The 16382-nt window shown below is 37.3% G+C and overlaps 1 protein-coding gene across 5 annotated transcripts in view; it reads right to left on the reverse strand.

The window, feature by feature from the left end:
* LOC119653451 (putative inorganic phosphate cotransporter) overlaps positions 1 to 16382 on the reverse strand; it is a 172538-nt gene that overhangs the window by 10931 nt on the left and 145225 nt on the right. For all 5 annotated transcript variants that reach the window (XM_038058059.1, XM_038058060.1, XM_038058061.1 and 2 more), the window contains one exon: positions 5871 to 6061. In XM_038058059.1, the coding sequence (XP_037913987.1) occupies positions 5871 to 6061 (191 nt within the window). The remainder of the gene's footprint in view (positions 1 to 5870; positions 6062 to 16382) is intronic.

Here is a 16382-nt window from a genome sequence, read left to right on the forward strand (position 1 = left end):
TCCTTTCGGCCGTATCTTGACCTTAACATTGCTCCATGATTCAGACGACTGTTTGCGCTCTTTAAAGTCAAAGGATTAATTAGCATTTAGGGATTAAAATTCCATTTCGAATCGTAAATTGACTTTCAATATTCAAAACAACATGTCGATGAATTGCATTCTCCGTTAACGCAACCATATTTCAGACCCGTACATAAATTCACCCTCATGTACACGATCGAGCAAAAGAAAAAGAATATTTCATTTTATTTCTTTTCTGGTAATTAATCTAAAAGACAATTACAAGCTACCCCTGAAAGATGTCCTAAATCGACCAGAAGATGGAAGTGTTCAAATTGGTTCATTTGTATTTGCATTTCTTGAGTGGGTGTAAACTTGGCAGTGTTTATGATGATTTAAGATGTTGATATGAAGCTATTTGTATCTGTTGTGTTTTGTGTTATGAGTGGCGAGATACTCTTAGAAGAAATTGTGTACAATTACAGATGAAATTGTCACTAAAGTGAGTCAGTGATTATTGTTATGAAAGTAATGTTTTTTCCATACACAGTTGCGATAACTGAGGTGTATAAATTATGATTACGTAATATTGTTTACTAGGTATGTGTATTTTCATCAAGTGTTACTAAAACAAAGTAAAAGAGAAATCTAGTCTGACTAATCAAGGTTTGTGCTAGTGATTCCGTCAGACAGATATGGAGCTATTTTACAGGCTTGATGCATGATGGCGCACAAAGTTTTAGGGGAAAAAAGATTCAATTCTTCCTTGATTCACAGGCTTCAATCTTCAAAAAAAAAAATGGAGAGAAATTCAAACGTTCATTGATCCCTTTTTCAAAGAGCGAATGTGTTCCAACTTCCTTTTCGTCGTGTCATTGGTGAATCGTAGCTTCACATCTCCAATATAAGAGATTTTGCATGGGCCATATAGAGATGTGATTGTTGGAAGGAGATGGTAGGTCATATAGGATTAGAGGGAAAAAGTTCCACCCTGGAGTATACCAGGCAGCGTCTATTATCCCACGCTGAACGACGAGTATATAACAATAGAAAAATTCTACATCCTACAGTGAATAATGAGAACCAACGCTATATAATTCCCAGATGACTTTAATAGTGTATGCAGATTATCTAATCAAAATGCCACCTTGACAATAAACAGGAAAAAATCACATCCGTTTGGCTTCCTTGAGGTGTGACTGAATCCGACCCTACAATCATTAAACAAGTCCTTACTGGAGGGGAGATGTGGATTTATGACATCAGGAATCACAACTATGTTATCACTAACTTTACAAAAAAATTTACAAATGGCGCCCAATGTGGGGTCCATTTGCATTGATTATGAGGTGTAGTGGTCACTGCTTTGCATTCGGAAGGCTGTAAAGTTTAATTTTGATATATCCAGATCTATATAAGTACTCTTCATCGAATCACACGACGAGGTACAACTCTCCTTCCACCAGCTTATTTTTAGTCAGATGCATATAGAGTAGCATTTGAGAGCTTGGTCAAAATTGTTATCCTGTCTGAACAATTCGCCTAAAGTGTCCATTTCGGTTGAACTTATTCAGGGAGGATTAAAATTTGGATTTAGAAATTGATCTGAAAGCTGTTCTCCCTATTTAGTCCCATGCTGTATGATTTACGCAGTGGGATGAATTGTTATGAAAAGCGAAAAGGCTATAGCCACAAAATAAGTCCTTTACAATTTACAATCACGGTGATATCTGGCTGAGTTAAAACCGGAACTACCACTGCGTTCTCCACTGGGTGATGTAAGAACTTTAGACCACATTAGCAGTGATTATGAGTGCTAATGGTTGAGAATGAAGCGAACTTGGCTTCTGATTTAAGAGCCATTTGACAAAAGGTGGTGTGTGTGGTTATTGGCTTCGAACTGCATTGTCAAAGTGTAAAACGGACCCGGATGGAAAGCCGACAAAATGAAAATTTTTTCCAGGTCGGTGGACTCTCAACCTCTGCTCTAGTGGAACGACTACAAATCAGCGCAGTTAGCTTTTGAACTGTTCCTATCCTGCTTTCTTAAAACCTAGTTTGCGAGGCCTTATTCATCAGCCACTCCCCTGTAAAAATTCGCTCTATAGATACAACGTCAGATCGAATCTGAACTATTTAATTACAAAAAAAAAAAATACTTTATTCACTCTATTGGATGCGTAATCCGTTGAGGATCAAGACTCATTCGGCAGTGCCGAGTGGCCAATTTGTTTGGATCAATAGTAATAAGAAGAGAGGCAAGACTGGAAAAAATGTGAAGGTATCAAGTGTCAAGCGATTACAAAAGCACTATAATAAACAGACCAGAAAATAAAATAAAATACTTCGAAATAAAACTAAAGTTGGGGTAGTATCTGGAATTCCATCAGCAACTAATTTAGTATTTGCAGGAGAAAATGAGTTTTCCCTAGAAATTAACGCAACCGAGCGAGAATGAGATCGTCCATTCAATTTCGTCTACCGCGAAAAAAATAATAAGAACGGAACCGAATGTCCCAAAAGCTATCTACAATCATCCCAACCTTATCCAAACTTAAGAAAGTAAAGATCCTCTGAATAATGGGATAATAAAATTGAGATAGGGGTTTGAGAACGTTGAAGGAAAAGACTAAACATCGCTTAGCAATAACAGGGTAGGGAATTTTTCTTTTAACCTCCTCCTCCTCTTTACACTTCGGGGATTGGTTGCCCTCGAGAAGGAGGAAGGTTCGTTTGATACTAAAGTGAAGGTGCCAAATTACTTTGATATAGCAAAATTATCAATGAAACGCTTACAAACCAGTCGCTACCAAAACCCTTGCATTGCTACTTTTAACCCTATCCATGAGTTGGAAAAAATTCAGAAATGATTTCCTCCTCCAAAACTAGCCATTCAATCGACTATCCCACGCTTTCAGCACTAAAGAAATGGGTGCCAGGTAACTCAAAAAAACTACAAATCATAAATTTTGCAACTTGGGTACTTACCCAAGGATGAGGGTTCCGTGGACCACAACCGTGAAAGCATGTTGCTTTCCAACTGGTCGGGTCCGCCATTAAGTGGATGACGCACTTAGGAATCCCTCGATTCTTGAACAAAATCAAAAAACAAACTACTGACGGAAAAAGATCTAAACAAGGAGTACTGCAGGTAGAAGGCATTTAATAAGGGTTCAGAGCTACCATATACAAGATGCAATATATTTTTTCTGCTTCCGGTAATTCCAAAATGGATACCACAAAGGCACCAGGTATAATAGGGCCCATACTCTGTCAAACGAATTGCGCTATGGAGTGGTGCGCAACGCTACGTTGTCCATACACTTAGTAAAATGTTGTTCAAGCATTAGTTATAAGTTGGAAATGAACAAGTAACATACCCATTAGACGGGCGGAAATTTAACAGAGAGGGGACTTTCACTGCGGAAATAAGGCTCAAAATGAAACCCTATCGTCTGAAAGAATGATAACCGCCCCAGTCCTTTAACGGGATTAGAAAAGAGAAACTTTCTCTCTCTTCTACATATCCTCCCCACTCTGACCTCCCCACGGGGCAGTCTCGAAGATCCAGCTTGGCCTTGATGGTATAAAAATAACCCCACTTTGAGGGGCCATAACATTTTAAGGAGGATGGGCGCCACGATTTTTTCTTCCTCCATAAACTTCCCACCCCCTTTCCGACAACCTGGGCTGCGCAATTTCTTTGATAGTGTATGGGCTCTAAAGGTAAATTACCTTTTAAACGACGTGAGAGAGGGCGAAATATTAAAAAATCTGATCAATTCTCTAGGTCTAGTTAGCAAACAAACAAGCAAGGGTGCGGAAACAAAATTTGCTATTTTTCCAGTTAGTAGAATAGTTCTGCCAACGCCAAAATAGGCCGTCTTTTGAACATACAAAACAGCAAGTTTTCTAGAACTTGTTTCCCAGCTTCGGTGCGAAGTTTTAAAATCTTCCTTCTTTTTCTTAAAGAAATGACAAACTAGTTACTGTCTGGCTGTCTATCTGTCTGTCTGTCACGCACAAATTCTGTGGAAAGGTGGCAACTATGAACACTTACGCATAAACCCTCATCTTGCATGAATGGGGACCCCTTTAAAATCGAGGTAGACATTCTACGTCAAATTTAAGGGGGTCCCCGTTCATGCAAAAGGAGGATGTAAATTTCTTTTCACCAAATTTAGTCATGTACAACACATGACTAATGACAAATGAAAGGTCTTGGTTAGTTCTTTCCAAATCCTACTTAATTGGATATTTGTTGGAAAATTGAAGAGTGCAGGGAGTCGAAAGTGATCAAATCTTTCACGGATCCATTCTCAGTAACTACCCAACCAAACAATCTGAATCCCTTTTTTGAAGTTTTTGTGTTAAGTCGGTTCGACGTGTGTCTGATTGATTGTCTGTCTACCTGTTAGGGGTAACTCACTCAAGAATTTTAGTGAAAGTATGTAGTTTCTTTAAGTTTAGTTTTTTTGTCCATAAAACATCCAAAGTTCACCACATAAGAAACATTTCTACCTAAAGGGTCCAGTTTCCGCCTCCTCGGCCTATTTGATCTTCAGATAGAAATCGAAATAGTCTCACAGAAAATTGAATAGTAACTTTAATTGAGGATTATTAACTGAGAATCTGCGTTCGAGTTTCGTAGTACTTCCCAATTGCATAATTTGGCGTTGGAATCAAATTTGTTTAGTAAATCGGCTCAAGCTAATATTTCAATTCAGAAATTTTTGTTGCTTCCGGTACAGATGGCAGATCAACGGACTTACCTCAAGTGAGCACAAAAGAAATTGGATCAAAAGCTGTATTCACAAGGTTCTTCTAGAAGATCGTAGTCTATTGCAAGTAATTGCAAATCATGTTTCCAAAGCACCAAGTATGGTAGGGTGCTGCTTGAGTATGACCCCACTAATTGATAATATTGGATACACTGCATATCCATTAGATATCCTTCTCTAAATATTTTTCAGGCATCTCAACTTATCAAGGAAATCTAGGTTGAAACATTTCGGGAGGTTGTAATTTTTTAAAGAATTTTCAGAATTAAAGGCTGCTGATTTAATAACCGTGGTAGAGCTATAGTAATACACTTCATCAAACCAAGTTGCTCGGATGAGGGGTAGTGTATATTACAAATTTGAAAAATTTAGTGTAAATCGTCCTACATTTAACATATTTTTAGAAATTCGAATATGCATTTCAATTGATATTTTCTATTACTATTAAGGGTTGTGTCACAATAAACGTAATCAATAGCAAAAAAAAACTTTTTCAGATTATTTAGGTTTTTTTTTCAAGTTTCTACGCCATATAGCTATAGCTAATTTGTATGTAGTATCACATTGTGGCAAAGATATTAATACATTACATTTATATTTTGTCAGTGCCAGACAATTACACGGATATGAATACAATTGTCGAGAACTGAGTTACAAATTTTCCTTTTCATATTTGATATTCATACGACACACATGCAACTCTTATCAGTTTTTTTGCGCTTTCACTTTCACCACTTTTTATTTGCTTTTAATAATTTTACTAAAAGCTTTTTAGTGTATGCCATTTTTTAAGCTTGTGAGGGACAAGTAGATTATTTTGTTAGTTAATGTATTTTTTTTTAAGGACCGGATAATGGAGGGTTTATTTTCAATAATTTGAAAGTTATTCTACTTTGAACGGGTCAGAGCAGATTTGGACGAAATGCAATTGATCAGTTCAAGTCCAATTAATTCACCGAAAATCCGATGAAAATGCTGGAATGCCCTTTGAAACTTTAAGGTCTGAACTTTTCCCAGTAAACTTAACTATTTTTTTTCTTTCAATTAAAGTTTCTTTCGATTTAATTTAATATTACATTTTACACTTACAGTTTTCGGAGGTAGTGTGTTGTTATATTCCACGCATTCATCATCTAATATTTCTGCTTCCGCCATTGAATCCAAATATGTGTGATTTACCATAGCCACAATGGCTACTGACATGTTGGTCCTCATCACGTAGGCATTTGCCATTCCAAGGAACAGCATAAATGTGACAAAATGCCTTGTACCGAACCATTCTGAAAATAAAATTAAAAATAGATTTTAATTTATTGTTTTATAAAATGATGCTAAAAATAATGTTACAACCATTGATGTATTATTTCTTTTTGAAATTTGAAACGAAGATCGTATAATTTGCTCCCAAGATTATTTGTAATTTCTCGGCGTTTATTTTCAAATATTTGTAAATAAAAGTAGGTTATTGATGTGATTTTAATATTAAAAATTATTATTAAATATTCAACTCTCATTAAATAGTTTAAAAATATTTACTTTTTTTTTGGAAATTTTCCTGGATTTTTTCAATCAAAACTATTAAATAATAAAAAATATAAAATAATTTTAAAGAAATTATGAAAAATTGTTGTTAAACCTGGTGATTTCTTTACAGTATTAGTTAATCTAGTTAACATCAAAATTAAACACTCTGATTTCATGAACAACTAAAGCTTGTCAAAGTTAGATTCCGTTATAGAATTACAATCACGTGCCAAGTGTTATTCGAATTTCTGCAATAAGTTGGTTTGTTCGTTAATTATACGAGGGTAATTCAAGCTTATCACCCGCTTTGATCTTTATTCCCATTCCGGAATATTAATCATCGTTTATTCATGTAACCACATGTTCACAGCATTTGGATCCGTAATGCAGTATTACACAATATTTTTGCTAATAAACCCAGTTAATATTTGAAAGGTTAGATTTGGGCTGCAGGAAACTGTCTCCCAAATTAAAAATGCTGGGTTGCGGAGACTGCATGCATCCTCTGCACCAAGTTATCAGCCCCAAGCTTGCCCCATTAAACAACTCCAATAAACCAAACCACCATTCCTACCCAGCCCCCAACATCTATAATTTACGATATCCTAAAACGTGATTATCTTGATATCCAAATTTACATCTATCACGCGAGGCTCATCATTTCATAATTCCTTACGTTTTCCAGCGAAGTCTGGATAGCGCGACAATGTTGACTGGAGTGTAAATCACCGTAGAAAAGGTGTGAATTTACGACTGAGTACAGAACGTGATTAAACGGGGGCAAAGTCTGAGAGGCATAAGGGAACATGACGTAGACTCCATGAAATGTTTTTTAATTAGTTACACAACTTTTTGTTGATAATTCAAGATGCTTTGGACTGAATCATGCAGAATATGGAATTTTCTATTTGATAAGAAATTACACGAGATGGATTGGTGATTGCTGCATTGTTGCTCATTCTTTTTAAGTGAAATTGGATAGCGTAGATACGAGTAAAATTGCGGAATGAGATTAACAAACGGATAAGATAATTTAGATAGTTTTATCTGCGGATGCTTGCAGTTATTAGTCAACTGGCTTTTGTTATTGGGTTGATACAGTTCAAGTAATGAGATCATACGAAAAATAAAAGTCATTTCAGATTATTAAATATCAGGCATTTCCTGATTACGGACTTTGCTCTTATTTTTCATCAGATCTTTCAAGTACAGAATGATTATTTTATTTTCAGAAAAATCCAATATTGTCACCAAATATTTAATATTCATGTAAACTACTTCAGGTGTTCACTCCAGCGTAATAGCAATCATAGTCCCAATTTTGATGCAGTGTCAAGTGGTAAGAATGAAATTAATTGCTTCGAACTGATTACTTTTGTGGACCCCTATCCGCGACAGACTGTTATTAAAAAACGTGATAATAATTAATAATCCATTATTTGTACCAGGAAGGTAGGCTTAATGTCACAATCAATTCTTATCGGAGGAAAAATGAACAAACAATCCTTTATTACTTTAGGGTAAATAAATGACGCTTTTAGGAAATGTGTCTGGAAGTTCCGGCCGATGTTATTGAGTCACTTCTTCAAAATCTCAGAAAATTACAAAAAAGTTGAAAAACGCTTTTTGTAAGGAAAAATATGAGCGACCACCTGAATAAGTCCAACCCAGAAAACTGAAAATAGATTCCCATGAATTGCTCAGACTGAATATATCAATGGACAAATCAATAATGAGATATTGAGAGAGGGCTACTTATATAGTCTACATGTTGCAAAAAACAAGATTTAAATTTTTCCGGATTTGGCGTATTCGAGCAGTGATCAAAAGTTAGACAGCAGGTCATAAGCAAAACGGCGCCCAATGTGGGGCGAAGCAGACCAAGATTGATGTGTGAAAAATATCCGTAATAATCCTCGTAACCGCTTGAGGAGAAAGTCAAAAGTCATAAAGAGGGAAGTCAGGAAAGTATAAAAATTAAGAAACCATAGGTGTTTTGCGTTTGACTAAGAAACTGTGAATGATTTGCGAAAAATGGCAGAATGAATTATTGCATTATTTGAGTCAATTGCTATTTGCACAGGACCACTAGTTTGGGCTCCCTTGCATTACAAAGTCACTGCAGAGCCTCTTAATTATGCGCCGCCCATTTATCATACTTTGCTGGACCTTGCTGGATGTCTCCATTGCGATCGCTAGAAATTGGGTTCCGAATTGGGTCTACAAACTCAAGATTTATTGCGAGTGATCATTAAATAGAAAGGACTGGGATCACTGTTCATAATCTAGGTTATTGGGACTACTTCAAAAGCAGGTAGTGGTGGAATCAGTAGGCATTTCAGTGATAATTGCTTTTACTATCATAAGTAATGGTACCGAATAAAGACGCCACTCAACCCACCCACAAATAAGTAGGATTTACTTTTGGTTGATCTTCGATTCAAACTTCGCAATCCCTTTTTATTTCACCTGCAAAAATGTTGTTAGCAATTTGCTTATCGTTTTAGCCCAGACAAGTCCTTGATGTGGAGTTTATTGATGTTCGGCAAGTGTCGATAGGTTCAAATCTTACTAAAATTTCTAGAGCTTGGGAGAATAGCTTATCTCGGAAATTGAACTGCAACTTTTTTCTTGGTAGATCTAATTGTAAAAAGATCATCTCACTGGTTTTTCAGACGCAAAAAGTTGGCAGCACTCTGGGTAATCGGAGCGGGCTTCGTTAAACTATCATTGTACAAGAATGGGGTGTGAGCCTCAACTATAAGAAAGTGAGGAGGTGCGGATTTGCCTTTAATTTACAACTTTGCGACTTTCGCGGAACTAAAAAGAAGGCACTTTGGCAGTCACACTGTCGTCTCTAGAAGACACCCTTAAGTTTGCAATAGCTTGCATATGGCCCAGGTATCATGTATGAGAAAAGGCTACAGAGGCCTTTTGTGACCTAAATGTTTCCACATTATTTTAACCGAATCCGCATTATCATTATTAGAACTGAATTTCAACTTATTCACTTTAGATTGTCAAACAAAGGCGTCAATTATAATTTGGACCATCTATTTAGTGTTTCGTTCTTGTTCTATCTAGTAGCGAGTTCCTTTAGACTGCTTTCTTAGACCGGTTCAGACCAATCTCGGGTACAGTGGACCACTAGCTTATGAGCAAAGTAGGAAGGAGATCACAGAACGGACCGCGAACAGATAATTGACTTTGTTGAAAACGTTACTTTCGGCTTTGGATTCTACGTTCAGTCCACCGTTCTAGCCCAGATCTTCATGCATATCAATTTGCTCGTCTTGTAATTTAACCATTGTGGAACTGAGAAAACTTTTAAGGGAAACAATATGCCGAGCTAATTGCTAAATAATGAGAGGAAGGCAGAGCGGTATGAAGGCGTATTCCCTTTGGTATTTTCTGTTAGGAGGCTTCTATACACTTGATCCAAACTGAAAGGAGTTCAACTGTTTTATGAGCAAATAAAATACTTGCTCTTTTCATCTTCTGCAGCATCTCCGTCATTTTTCAGCTTGCTCAGGTGTTATCTGGAAAATGCATTCACCAATAGTTCTTACTCTATCATAACTTTTGCGTAAGAGTTGGAGGCATTCTGAGTCCAACTACTGAGCCGATTAAGCAGAAATTTTCCAATTTTCTTGGCCCGCGGACCCTTTTTGCTCAGCACAACTGTATTTAAAAAGAAAAAGAGAGTGGACAACTGACAGCTTCATCCAGTTCAGAGGCAAATTAAGAAAGGTAGGGACGAGGAATTTGGGGAAAGCGGTTCCGGAAAATATCATGGTGCGAAAAGAAAAAAGATGACCGATGGTTTCGTTAGGGCTAAGCAACTCATCCCTGCTGCCATGCAGGTTATGAAGTGTTATTTGCTTCTGTATCTACGTTCATAAACATGATTTCAGTTTGAATCGCATTCAGACCAGCCCTAAGTTTCTTGTCAAGGATTCCAGGGCAGATATGAGCCAACATCTGATCGGTTGTTTTTTTCTTTTTCCCTTCGTATCGCAGCATTTTTCGGATTTCCTTTTCTCAAATTCCTCGTCCCTCACTTCCATAGCTGAAATTTGGTTTCACTTCATTTTCATCAGATAGACCTCCCTAAGTGGAAGATTCCAACCAAAATTCTTTCATTTGCAGTATCGTTCCCGTCAAGCTATTGCTGGCATTATCGCTCCATGGTGATCAGTTGGTTATCAGCAAAATTGTATGCAGCCGTTTTTGATATGGAGAGTCGGAGGTAGCTTCCCAGTGTAAGAAATAGGTGATGGAGGCAAGAAGTCAATGAATGGCTCACCGATGGAGGTAAAACCACTACAGGAGCAAAGGTAAATCATTATTCGAGCCAATGGTCGTAAAAAAGTAGGCTACAGCATCCGAAATAAAGTTATATTAGAGATGACAGGATTAAGTAAGGTTTCCCTCTCTAAATTGGAAAGGAAAACAAAGCGAAATTTTAAACTGTACTTTGTAGGAATTTTGGGGGTTCGTCCGGAGATTCATACATGTATTGCGTTGAGTTCAGCGGAGGATTCTTCGTAGAAAGTAATTGACTTAATATTTAAATTTTTGAGGCTGAAATGTGAAGTTCGCGTTTTCTGGCATCGTGGAATTAAGGAGCTTTTTGAGCGAAAAAGTTTGGCTTTGAGGGAGATGCACCTATAGAAAAGTCGGCGGTTATGAAGGGATAGTGAACCAACTAAGACCTATTTCAAGCGCAACAACTTTAAATTTCTCGATTTTAGGGCTAAAATTCTGAGGTGATTGCTTCCACGGTGCAGTTGCCTCTCACAATGTACAATCTTCCGGTGGTGAAGCTTGTACATTGTGGTGAAGGTGAAAATTATACGGGTCTGAGGTAAAGTTGCGTGAGCCTCCTAATATTTCCCATTCCACCCCTTCTCATCTGGCCTGCTCATAGGTCAACCCGTAATAACAGTTGAAGTAGAAAAAAGTGTCGTGTAAGGTTACAATCTGCCAGGATTTTTCACTTGCTTTTGGTCAAAATTAACATTTGTTGGGTTGTTTGGTGGCTTTGGCTTTGGAATCAACAATATTCAACTTAGACGCTCGGAGTGAACCCTCTTCACTCCCAAGATCATTTTATGAACCCCCGAACTAATTTTTCAGTGATGCCGCAATCTAATGTCTACTGTCAATAACCTACAACTACAGATACCTTTCGAGAATTTGTCTTCGTCTAGAAAAAGGGTCGATGGCTGAAATGCAGATTGGATGGAATATCCTAATCGGGATAAAAATCCATCCGAAGTGTCCTGTTCCTCCATTGTGTATCCTTGCTTTTTATGCCCTTTATCGTATACACTTGGGCCGTTCGGGGATTAATTTTGACTCCAAATTATCGGCAATACTCTTTTTAAATTGGTTTGGATTTTAAGTTAGATCGTTTTGTCTGTAACCTCTGCTGACGTCCAAAAGTTTTATCTGCTGCAGGATTCGCAGTTCAGTTCAAAATAAAATGTTTTAAATACATCTACATATATATGATCACTAAACTGAATAGACCAGCTGTTTAGTTGAGTATTTCTCCCTTTAAAAGTCGATTTAAACTGATGTTTATTTCGAATACTTTCGACAAAATACCACAGACAATCGGAACAATCTTTTCCCATCAGATAGCGCGTGTCTGCTCAATATTTACTCGATTTATATTACAATCTTAATTGCAATAAAATGTACAACGTATGATCTCAATCTACTCATGATTATACCATTTCGGCACAAAAGATATTTCAGAGGACAATTCGCATGGTTAGATGTAATTTATTTGAATAAGAGACCATTTCCGGTAGCAACCTGACATTAGCGCGACTTTGTTGCTGCCAAGTTGATTAAGGTGACTTTGATCGTAGACCACGAATTTGTATGAACAATTGAATACCTTTAGATATGGTAAAAACATCTTAATGGGTGCTACTCAGATACATATATGTATATTTAGATATATCTTCAGAGATTTCTCTCGGAGCAAGTCGAAGCTTATTAAAGCTTTTCATGATTGTTTATTTCTATTGAACTTGTTAGAAAAAAATGTGACAATTGCATTGTCTGTTTCGACATTGATAGCACTCGGAATGGCATCGGAAGGAATGCAGGCTAAGTCTCGACTGTCTAGACTTTATTCAAGGTACATTTAAATAATGGTCATCATGTTGTATTTTGCCTGAATAACCACAGCGCGCAGTGTCAACAAACTATCTTTCATGAAATCATGAAAAAGTCCATCCATAACGTCAATTCAGCGATTCAGTGCCACTACGTATTGAAATTTTGGCGCAACATCGCAATAGCTACGGCAAACTCTATAAAACATTCAGCCACAGAACCTGCTTTCGTTTCATATCTAAATTAAACAAAATGAAAATCTTGAGAAGAATTATTTCAATTGATCGAATCGTTTATCTCATTTACGTACACCACCTACGACAATTGTACAAATATGAGCTCAGAGCATGATCAATGTTGGTCCTCAGGCAGGCGCAGGAGGTCAATGTGAGGATCTTCTGGTAATTTATAAAACGCCCACGAAATTGTTTTAATTCACCCATAATATCAAAGTAAGTGCTAAATTTAGTTGAATGATGATCACGTCCTAAACGTGATGATAGTCGAGTTCAAACAAGAAAATTAATGAGAAATTTGCACGTAAATTGTAGGCGGCGTATATGAGAATGTGAAGTTCTGATGGAATGGATTTCCTTTTGTGAATGAGCTTTGTAGTAGGGGGTATTGTTGTGTATATTTATTTCAAGCTGTTGAGGTGGAATTTCAGATCTTTTGATATATCCAAGAATGGATTTTATGGAGACGATCCTCGTATGGCAGTGAATTTACTTTTGGCGGGTGGACTCTGACTCATATTCCCTGTTCGCTGAGCTGATTTGATTGGTATGCATAAGTGTACTTATATCTGAGTATAACTGTAACATGAAAGAAAGACAAGGAGCAGATCAGATTTCGTTTATTCCGTAATGAAATAAAGATAAATAAGTGGAAACGTGCATATCAAATTTGGCGACCAATGTGGGCTATATTGTTCCTGCCCTTTATACAATGACGCCAATGACGCTAAGAACCCCATTCAGTATCTAAACCATTCTCTCTCCGTCAAACATCTACGTACCTTCTTATTCACCCTGACGTAAACGAAGCGTTGACAACGTGCACCCATGACAAGCGAAAATGTCTAGACCCATTTCCCCCCACTGATGAAGGCGTGTTTCTCCAACCCCATTATCAATTTGTTATATTTAATCAGAACACACGCTACAATAGGTGAAAAAATAACACGCATTAATCATCAACAATAAAACCAAATTCCGTATATCGAAATTCAAGATAAGCAATGACTTTGCGGATTAAAGAAGAACGAAAAAAGGAGGAGTGAACAAATCTAAACTAATACACAAACAGAATCCATGACTTGAAATCATCCGCCAGGAACGTGATGTACACGTTTTGTACGCTTGAGTACATTTCGTTTTCGCCAGATTATCGCGAAGGTTCATTTATTGTTTATTGGTTATCTGCATTGGTAGGAATTGCTGTTATCAGTTATCGCTTGGGATGTAGTTAAACCATTCCAACGCGTGTTGATTGAGCTTTCGCCGTTTCAATGCGATTTCGGCCTTCGGGGACTTTCTGATTTTCCTGATTTTAGAAAATAATGTATTGTAATTGACCATTGGAATTCGTCTTGCTATCGTATGAGTATTTTTCGCTTTTTTGGATACATTTACAATGTGGAAATTTACTGGAGATAAGGTGACATAGCCAGAGGAATTCTTTTGTTTGCAGAAGTGTGCATTGTCAATACCTGGCTCTGCCATATCAAAATGTGTTGACAATGAATAAATTTTTGGCAATAACACTATTAAGAATAGGAGGGCTAATTACGTGCACAGCAGACTGAGTGAGCTGGGCTAGTCTGCTATCATTTGGAAATGGCATACTGTTAGATGTGAAGAGTTTAAGCTACTTCACGGAAAAGCGTATTCTCAGGGTAAACACGAGGTCTAAGAAATACGTCTCTGCGGTTTCATCCACAGTAGCTAATTAGATATTGCCACCCCTCTTCCGCAGGGAGCAGCAAGGCGGAAACCATCGTCTCCATATGTAGAGAACAACACAACGCTTTGTTTAATTAGATTGTGAATTTGCCATTGAAAACGAAAAACGCCTAATCTAGGCCCAAATTATGGCTGAAGTCGTCAGTGTTTGATAAGCTGTTTCTGGCCTGAATGAAAATGTAAAGGGGTCTACCTTAAAAGGTTGGCTAACAAAAAAATATTTCGTCGGTCCAAAAAGTCGGGGGAAATCCAGTCCATTATCAAGTAAATGCGGACTCAAGACCGCTGAATTCATATTGAAAACAATGTAAGTCCATTTGAACTTTTATTAAAAGGTAATGCCCGTAAGAACCAGCAGCTAGTCCTTTTGGGTGTTCTTACGAAAATGCGTTCTACTTGCAGACGAGTACTGTCTGCGGTTTTGACCGGAAACATTCAAATTTGAGAAAGATTTAAGTTATCATACTTCTAGCTTTCGTGTTTATCTTAAGCAGAAGCAAAGGATTCTTAGGGTAAGCTGGCAGGTATCAGCTAGAAGAGCCTGCTTCAAACAAGAGCAGAAATATGATCAAAAATAGAAGGTAAGCGTTTTTTATAGAAGCAATGAGTCAAGTGAAATGATGGCCCTCATTTTAGAAACACCAAGTTATTGATGGAACCCAAACAACAATTAAACTATGAGAGGAACAAAAACTTGGACTAAGTCTCAAAAGCAACATAAGGTAACGAAAAGCAAAATTTCATCACAAAGGATCTTAATTTGTCAAAACGACAGCCAATAGATTATTAAAGGTATGAGAGGGAATTTTGTAATTAAGAAAGGAGTTAGTGAAGCAAACATATAGGATGCCTACTATCAACTATGGGGCTATCAAACAAATAAGAACAATTTGGAAATGTTGGTTATTTTGACCATTGGATTGGTGCATAGGAATAAAACCAGCATCTCAAAACACTTAGAAATTGATATTCAACAAAATTTGACCCTGTGTTCAGTTCTAGCTCACACTTTAAGTTAGGTTGGTGACATTATCTTTGTAGCGCCCAATGTGGGACAAAATCGGCTCCTTAAACTGCAAGATCTATCTTGGATTGTTGAATGCGAACCACAACTAGTCTAGTCTCAAAGAGTGCGTACTAGCTTTTGGGTGGTAACATTATGTATACGGCGCCCAGCGTGGGGCAAAATCGGCTCCTCTAACTACTAGCTTTCCCCCAGATTTCTGTATTGGTCAGGGCCTTATTGTCCAGTGTCAATTAGAATTGGGACCATCTGACAGCTTCTTGATTTTTTCCACACGACGTCAATTTCCAAAAATAATACCCTTGAGATTTTGCACAAAAGATACAAAAGAAAGTCATTTTTGAATAGCTTTGTTACTGAAGAAGGAAAATGAATTCCTTTTAAAAATCCCAAAAGGAGAAAATCATAGGTAAATCGAAGCACTCCATTCAAACAGACTGGAGGAACGACTGGCTTTGGCAGGAAATGTTTTTCAATGTTTAATAGGACAAGGAGAATGTGGTCTATTATGATTTGTAAGAATCCAATCTAAAAAACGGTTGATATTAGCTGCTACCAAGACTGATAGATTTGAAGCGTTCGCTACTTGAAAGACGACCATATACCAAAAAAGGCAATTGAAGATCATTTCCAATTATCCGGCGAAACCGGTTCGTGGCACGGTGGCAGCACTCGGCTCGGAAGCTCTATCTTGTAGGGCTTACCAGATTTGGTTTTCACCCTCATAATCGAGGAAACGACAGAAGATTTTCATAATTCTCGTCCGAAGAGTAATATTTTCTTTCTTTGCAACAAATGTTGTGCAAAATATATCTTTGTGGAGCCGACGGTTTAGCCTTCAAATGCTCGTATCCAACACAGGGGAAGAGATGCTCAGCACTGGCGATGACCCTAAATTGTTGCCGAAATACCGATGTTTCCGTAAAAATTAAATTTTTTAAAAATTAAATTTTT

The sequence above is a fragment of the Hermetia illucens genome, chromosome 4, assembly GCF_905115235.1.
Source record: "Hermetia illucens chromosome 4, iHerIll2.2.curated.20191125, whole genome shotgun sequence".
Classification (NCBI taxonomy): Eukaryota; Metazoa; Arthropoda; class Insecta; order Diptera; family Stratiomyidae; genus Hermetia; species Hermetia illucens.